Below are 8,046 nucleotides of genomic sequence, written 5' to 3' on the forward strand. Positions count from 1 at the left end.
CGAGGCGGACCTTAATGCGGACTTGTATCTTATTTCAGGACTTGAACCGTGATTGAAATGACACCCGGGCATTAAGAGGAATTTAGGGCGAGCGAGGTTTTTTTTATTTTATTTTTGGGCGTGCGCCAAGTTGTTCGTCCTGTTGAGTGTTCGTGCCGACGATTAGGCACCCGATATTCGCGGTGATATGCAGTAGTCGTGAAATATATTTTTTCAATAAACTCCATTGAATTTTCTCTCCTAGTTTTTCAATGTCCATTTTCAGCAGCATGATTACCTCTGAAACACCACCATTCTCACTAACCGACCGCCGATATGATCAGACCTCATACTGGGGCCGTTTCCGAAGTATGCTCGATCAGTGTGATCCAACCACTCTACTACACAGGTGATAATCAGTGGGCTCAATCGTATTTATATAAGCTCAAAATTCTCATTCCTCAACGAGAAACACATATTTTATGGATTTTCCTGAAAAAAAACAAAATTTTGAGTGAATTTTTTCAACATTTTTTTCACGGTAAATTTTTTTTCGCGTTTTGTAATTTTCTGTATATATTTTTTCGCTCTTTTTTTATCGGAAAAGAGAAATTACAATTTTCGTTCAATCAAATTTGATTCTTTTTCGAAAAATTTCTGTAAATTTTCTTTTATTTTTTACTGGGAAAATTTCGAACCGTCGGATCGTTTACTCCTATAATAGTAGTAGAAATACTCACGCGTTGATAACATGGGATGACTCTTGTTAGGTTTTTTATGCACTTCTACTCAGAGTCTTGTGTAAATTCCTATTGTAGAGAAAACTGACACACGAATGTGATATATATATTGGAGTTTCACAACTGCCCGTTTTACGTAAAGTAGTGAAAAACGCGATATTCGCGGTGATATGCACAGTATGGGAATATATGTTTGGTTTCCTTACTATTTTATGAAAAATCACACGATTTTGGGTATAAGTATACGAAAATCAACGATAATTTCGCAAAAAAATTCCTCAAAATTCCCATATTCCTAAAAACACATGTAGTTGACCATGCGCATATATTCCCACACTGGATATGCAGTAGTCGTGAAATATGTTTTTCATATCACTTGGATGTTGATGAAGCGATTCGTTTTTTTATTCATTTTTTCATGTGTTTTTGATCAGCACTAGAGAAATATACGAGTCCCGTAACGCCTTGCATGATTTCCAGAATGGAAATAGTAAACTCAGTGATGAACAACTTTGGAAGGCTCGAAAACTGAAGGAATCCGCGGTAATATAAAATGTGGAAATTTTACGAAAAAATTTTTTTTCGATTCTGAAAAATAACGTAACAGTTTCACCAAATAGAATTTTATAGATTAGTTTGCGGCGACAGTAGTTGTATGTTTCCGCGGAAATTCAGATTTGCTATGTTCATTCGAAGGGAACTGATAATATTGGAGTTTCACGACTATCCGTTTTACGTGGTGTGAAAAACGCGATAGGACGTTTTTGAAATCACTTGCCGAATAACACCGAACAGATCACCCTATTTCACATACTATGTGTTTTACGCGTTATCAACTGCTCAAGTGAAATGTGAAATATATTTTTCACTAGTGTTTGTTCGTATTACGGGTGAAACTTTAGTGGTGAAGAGAACTGTGTAACAGTGCTGGAGTATATGTCCAACGCCTTCCCCAGCTGAGCATAGGAGTTTAAATATAAATTCGGATAAAAAAGTGAAAACTAACCAATGAAAATTCCCCAAGATTTCCTCTCATAATTTTCATATTGTCACCAACATATGTGGTTTCACAATTGATATGATATCAAGTTTACCTGCCAAATTCAGAAGTTCATTTTTACGTATGTGTGCTCGCCAGATTCACTACGGGTTTACTTCCGACAATTTTCCCCAAAAATTTTTCTGCGAATATATATGTTTAATCCATTTAATTTTACAATGAAGTTCCACAAAAACATATTTCACGACTACTGCATATCGCGTTTTTCGCAGAGTATTACGACGCCACTTCACGTAAACTCCAATGAATAGTTTTTTTCACAGATTCACCCCGATACCGGTGAGCTGATCCCGGCACCATTTCGTATGAGCGGTTACGTCCCTTTCAATGGGCCTGTTTGTGTTGGGGCTGTTATGGCGAAGTCTACACCAGCGATTGTATTTTGGTAGTAATGGAAAGGTGTTGGAGGAGTAGGAATATATGTAATCGCTTTCCTCATCATCAGCTGCTGAGCTCAGAAGAGTTTATATATGAATTTGGGTAGAAGTGTAATACAGAAACCAATAAGAATTTCCTCTCAGAATTTTCAAGAAATTCATATTAAGTTCAGTTTTAAATCTATAATGTTATTAATAACATATGTATTTTCATAATGTAGTTTCATATTTTCCTTGGAAAACTGCGGAGTGCGAGAGTCGAACTCGCGCCCTCTTCCAGGCACTGGGTGAACCAGTCTCAGAATGCATTTGTCAACTACTTCAATAGAAACGCATCATCACCGGTTGATGATAAAACGCTAACATGGAGTTACCTTGGCGCTGTTGGTAGCGCCATCGCTATTGCATATGGACTGTCGAGTGTAAGAAAAAGGGAAGAATGTTTGTGTGTTTGAAAATTAATTTTTATTGCTAAGCGGAGCGAAGCTATGTTAGTATTATTTCTGTACAAGAATTATAAAATTTTTTCTAGTGAGTTTCACTTGGTGAATTCATTTAATCATTTCTCCACAACTACACCAGTGGAGCTCTCGAGAATAGTGGAATTCATATATTCTGCGAAAAATATTCAATTACTTTCAATCGGCCGAAACTGTAGCAGCATGTAGTACGAAGTAGCTGAGGAAAGGAGGCGCCACAGTTTTATCTCCGTTGAGTTTGTTCCGAAGGGTTTATAATAAAATTGGATGAGTACAGGTTTAACATTTTTTGAAGAGGTAGTTGTAGCGATTATTGCACAATGAAGTTTCACAACCATAAAACTCGGTGAAAAACGCGATATTCGCGGTGATATGCAGTAGTCGTGGAATATATTTTATAGTGTTTTCATATCACTAGGGTGAAATTCCGATATATCGGTTGTGTTTTTACGCGTTTTTCGCGAAGTGAAATGTGAAATATGTTTTACATTTCACGGGTGAAACAGCAGTACATCACATTTTATATGAAAATTCAAATGGTAAAAGTATTATAACTAGAACATTAATAAGTGCGTATTGTCCCACACGTTTAGGTTGTTAAGAAGCGATTGTCACCAGCGAGAGCAACAGTGGTTTTACGGTGGGTTGGTTTGCCAGCCTCAATGGTGAGTGAACGTGAAAAATTTACTCAACATAAAACGGTGGTAAAATTTACTCAACCTAAAACGGTGGGTACAGTTTACCCAGTAAATCGCCACCGTTTAAGGTGGCATCGTCTGCGAATTGTTTTATTATGCGTTGTTAGTAGGCCAACCTCAATGGTGAGTGAACGTGTAAAATTTACTCATTCTAAAACGCCGGGTATAATTTACCCAGGGAATTCCCACCGTTTTAGGTGGCGTCATCAGCGAACTGTTTTATCATGCGTCATTCGGAGCTTGACAGTGGAATTACGGTATATAAGAAAGGCACTAACGAGGAAGTTGGCACTAGTAAAAATGCTGCTAAAAAAGCACTAAAAGAGGTTAGTTTATTGGGTGAATTAGTCCGAAATCGGAATTTTTTACTCACAGGTTGTGGCGTCGAGAATGCTACTGCAATTACCCGTGTTTGGCGTGCCCCCGGCGTTTATGACCCTACCGCCGATACAACGGTTTTGCGGGGCCTATCCGAGCATGGCATTGCCTTTGTCTACTATGGTGAGAAAATTCGGAAAATATTCGGGAAATATGTATAAAAAGAATTACAAAATATTCGCATTTTCGGAAAATATTTGCAAAATGTGTATAAAAGTGGAATTTCAGCTGTGATATGAAAAACACTAGTGAAAAACATATTTCACTTGGCGGGAAAAATATATCATCGGCGGTCGCGGAAAGATAAACATCTTATAATTTACATGGAGTATTACCCCACTTCACGTTAAACGGGTCATCGTGAAACTCCAATGCAGAAATTTTGCGCAAGGCTAACTGGTTGGTGATTATAAATTCTGAGGAAATTTAGAGGGAATTTTCGTTGATACTTCTACTCTGAATATGTGGTGAGGAAACGCGTGAACTCAGCCGATGAGGAAAGCAAACACATATTTCTACTACTCCAACACTGGCAGATGAACTATGCAGTGTTGAAATATGAGTTTGGTTGCCTCAGCTGAGCTCAGGAATTTGTACAAAAATTAACCAAAATTTTCCGAAATTTTCTCAGAAATTTATATCGTCACCAACACATGTAGTTGACCATATGTATATTTCCCCACACCTTCACATATGTAGATTTTCGAGATGGCTTTCTCTAGTTTGCGAGTAATACGAATATAGACTACGAAACGCTTCTAAAACGTTGGTGTCAAACGATCCATATGTTGACTTTCGAAGTCGTTGATTATATTATTTCGCATAACGGTTGGGTTCACCCTGTAGGTGCTACTGCTATCATTCGGGTTCGGGTTGCCCGCGAGTATAGCAGCGTTTCCACAGACTGGCATCATCTCGGAAGACTCACTCGAACCCAGTTTGCAGGGCCATGGTGATCTTCAATATAATAAAGGCCTCTGAAGTGTGAGAGGAATCTTTACGCACTGCGAAGATTTTGGGGGACTGGACCCTAGTAATGTGGAAAACATATTTCACGACTACTGCATATCACCGCGAATATCGCGTTTTTCACCACTTTACGTAAAACGGGTAGTTGTGAAACTCCAGTGTATGTTGTGTGTGTTATCTATACATTGGGTATCAATTTCAGATTCAACCTGTTTTCGCACCGTCGATACACGGTTTCTGAAATCATTCGTTATCAAGTTTGTTGAGTTTTGAGGGGGACCTACTTGAAAGTGAACTCATTTGAATAGTAGACTTTATGGAAAACTTATGTGACGAAACTTCATGTACTGTGCTGATCAGCATCGGCCACCATGATGAACGAGAACACAATTCCGCATGAGTGTGGATGCAAAGTATAATCTTAGTTCGTTATTACATGCCATGATTTACATTGCAACGGTTTTACTCTTGGCGAGAGAGTATATATACGGATCTTTACAGTGAGAAATGGCGAGGACAGTACTGTGCAAATTTTATCGAGTAAACAAAAGACCCAACAATCACCTGGAATCGCACTGCCAAAGTACGATAGTAAGCGAATATAGTGAACCGCAACTACTCCAATATAGTAATGACTAATACGTCATACAACTAGCGTTAAGGCATAGCCGAAACAAGACGCAAGACGACGACGATAAGTATAATCAGATATCATCATCTAGCTGTCCTTGTAATTCTTCACTTCATGAATGAGATGATATTGGATCAATGGGCTTTCTTGACCCTAGTGATATGAAAAACACTAGTGAAAAATATATACTTCACGTGAAACGCATATAAGCTAACGCGTAAAACACGTGGTATGTGTCTTGCGTGGTGTAATTCGCAAAGTGTTTTCAATTCGCCATCGCGTTTTACGGTTCCTTGAAGGGGAGACGGTTGATACAGATATGAAAAGATAGGCTCATAGTAGCGCACGCCACAGCCGGGCTTTCCATAATCGATTACTTGGGCGCGCGCTATCCTCATCACTCGCCCGACTTGAGGTTTGTCATTTTAAAAACGACGCCCCCCCCACAGGTCTTGGCGCCTCAACGTGGCGTGGGGGCCTGGGCAATCTCAGCCGATACTCGTACATCACTCAGCGAGTTAATTGCTGTAGTTGTTGATTATGTTTTGATCATCGAAAATGGGATGTCGTGTTTCTGCTAAAGCCCATCCGGAAGGTGCTGTTGAGGAAGCGGTTAATGTAATATTGGAAAACTCAATTAGAAGTTTATCGGAAAATTTAACGTATGGTAGAAAATTTGGGAAAATTGCAACACGAGTGGTACATAGTTTCTCACACTGTATCGTGTAAGCAGTGTTGGAGTAGTAGGAATATATGTAATCGTTTTCCTCATCATCAGCTGCTGAGCTCAGAAGAGTTTATATATGAATTTGGGTAGAAGTGTAATACAGAAACCAATCTTCATACATGTAGTTGACCATGTGCATTTTAAGGCCCAGTTCACTGATGAATATATGTTTGAATGATAACGTAAAAAGATCTTCATATTAAATTCGTGTTCTACAATGGAGTTTCACGACTACCCGTTTTACTACGTGAAGTGGCGTCGTAATACTCCATGTGAAAAACGCGATATGAAGTGGCGAATTGAAAACACTTTGCGAAGTAGAGCAGATATCCTCATATCTTTGGTCGTCGTCCGCCCGACCGTTTTGTTCTATACTAACTTCGTAGTAGCAGCATGTTCGATGAAGCAAGATTAAGGTTTGATTTCTCTCCTATGGTTGTGTTGAACGAGATCATCGTTCAGTTAGTATAGAGCAAAACGGTCGAGCGCGCGACGACCAAAGATATGAGGATGCAGACAAAACACATACCGCGTTTTTAACTGCTCAAGTGAAATGTGAAATATATTTTTCACTAGTGTTTGTTCGTATTACGGGTGAAACTCTAGTGGTGAACGCTATTAATTGCTATTATGACACTTTATATCACCGTTTTTGAAATTACTTGCCGATTTACACCGGACAGATCACCCTATTTTACGTAAAACACGTTTTACGCGTTATTCACTGCTTGAGTGAAATGTGGAATATATTTTTCGCTGATGTTTCACGTTCCACGGGTGAAACTCTAAACTTTCTCAAAATTCTCGTATTTTCATCCGCACGGATTTCAGGTACTTCCGAGATCTACAGTAGAGCAGGAGCCCTTCGGTGAGTTCTGAATTGTTAGTTTTGATATTTATAATTTTTAATTACAGATAAACCGAGCAGTTCAGCAAGTTTGGGGTCAATACGAAAACTCACAAAAAGGGTAATACTTAGTTTTTGTATTTTTGGAGGAGATTTTGGGAATTTATTTTGAAAATTTGCAATTTTGAAGAATTTTTGGTGGAATTTATAGTGAATCTTCGTCGTGTGGTTGGACCTATTCCGTATCTTTCATAATTGGACCTATTCCGTATCTTTCATAATTGGACCTATTCCGTATCTTTCATAATTGGACCTATTCCGTATCTTTCATAATTGGACCTATTCCGTATCTTTCATAATTGGACCTATTCCGTATCTTTCATAATTGGACCTATTCCGTATCTTTCATAATTGGACCTATTCCGTATCTTTCATAATTGGACCTATTCTGTATCTTTCATAATTGGACCTATTCCGTATCTTTCATAATTGGACCTATTCCGTATCTTTTATAATTGGACCTATTCCGTATCTTTCATAATTGGACCTATTCCGTATCTTTCATAATTGGACCTATTCCGTATCATCTTATCTCAGCTAAGCTCAATGCTCTCAAGCACCGAAGAGGAGGGTGACGAAAATTTAATGGATGAGGACCCATTAGACTTGGCTCGAAAGGGGATGGGAAAACGAAGAGAAACTGTAATAAGGGAGGCGTATCTTAGGTTGCGCACATAAAGATTCAAAATAGGCCCAAATGGGGACTATGTGTAGCAGTGATTTGAAAATTTGTCCGAGTATTTTTATAAAATTCTGATTTGAATTATATCGTCATTTTCAATTTCAATGAAGTTTCACCCGTTTTACGTGAAGTGGCGTAAAACGCGATATTCGCGGTGATATGCAGTAGTCGTGAAATATATTTTTTTCACTAGTGTTTTTCATATCACCTTAATATTGTTTTCGCAGGTCCTGAACGAAAACACCACCAAGTTGGTACATACATTTCGAGATTATGTAAAACCACGGATATTATCGTTGGCCGACTTGGACGTTTTCCAAACGGTTGGTTGCGGCGGGTGAGCAAAGGTGGATTTTTGAAGTGTTGGAAAAATATATATTTCGTTGAAAATTTTGGAGGCACTTTTTGAAAGTGTTAGG

The 8,046-nt window shown here is 38.5% G+C and overlaps 2 protein-coding genes across 2 annotated transcripts in view; both read left to right on the forward strand.

The window, feature by feature from the left end:
• Positions 1-251: 251 nt before the first annotated feature.
• Pmar_PMAR025727 (Sideroflexin-5, putative) lies at positions 252-4,921 on the forward strand (the record flags this gene model as incomplete). The annotated part of the gene is made up of 8 exons (XM_002770644.1): positions 252-388; positions 1,154-1,262; positions 2,043-2,164; positions 2,437-2,578; positions 3,229-3,300; positions 3,531-3,659; positions 3,709-3,834; positions 4,883-4,921. The coding sequence occupies 8 exons, from the start codon at positions 252-254 to the stop codon at positions 4,919-4,921; spliced, it is 876 nt and encodes a 291-aa protein (XP_002770690.1).
• A 948-nt stretch (positions 4,922-5,869) lies between these two features.
• Positions 5,870-8,046, forward strand: part of Pmar_PMAR025728 (cAMP-dependent protein kinase catalytic subunit, putative) — a gene marked incomplete at both ends in the record, with an annotated part of 5,924 nt that continues 3,747 nt past the window's right edge. The window contains one exon of the mRNA XM_002770646.1: positions 5,870-5,929. Coding sequence (XP_002770692.1) covers positions 5,870-5,929 — 60 coding nt within the window. The remainder of the gene's footprint in view (positions 5,930-8,046) is intronic.

This window comes from Perkinsus marinus, assembly GCF_000006405.1.
Source record: "Perkinsus marinus ATCC 50983 genomic scaffold scf_1104296964286, whole genome shotgun sequence".
Taxonomy (NCBI): Eukaryota; Perkinsozoa; order Perkinsida; family Perkinsidae; genus Perkinsus; species Perkinsus marinus.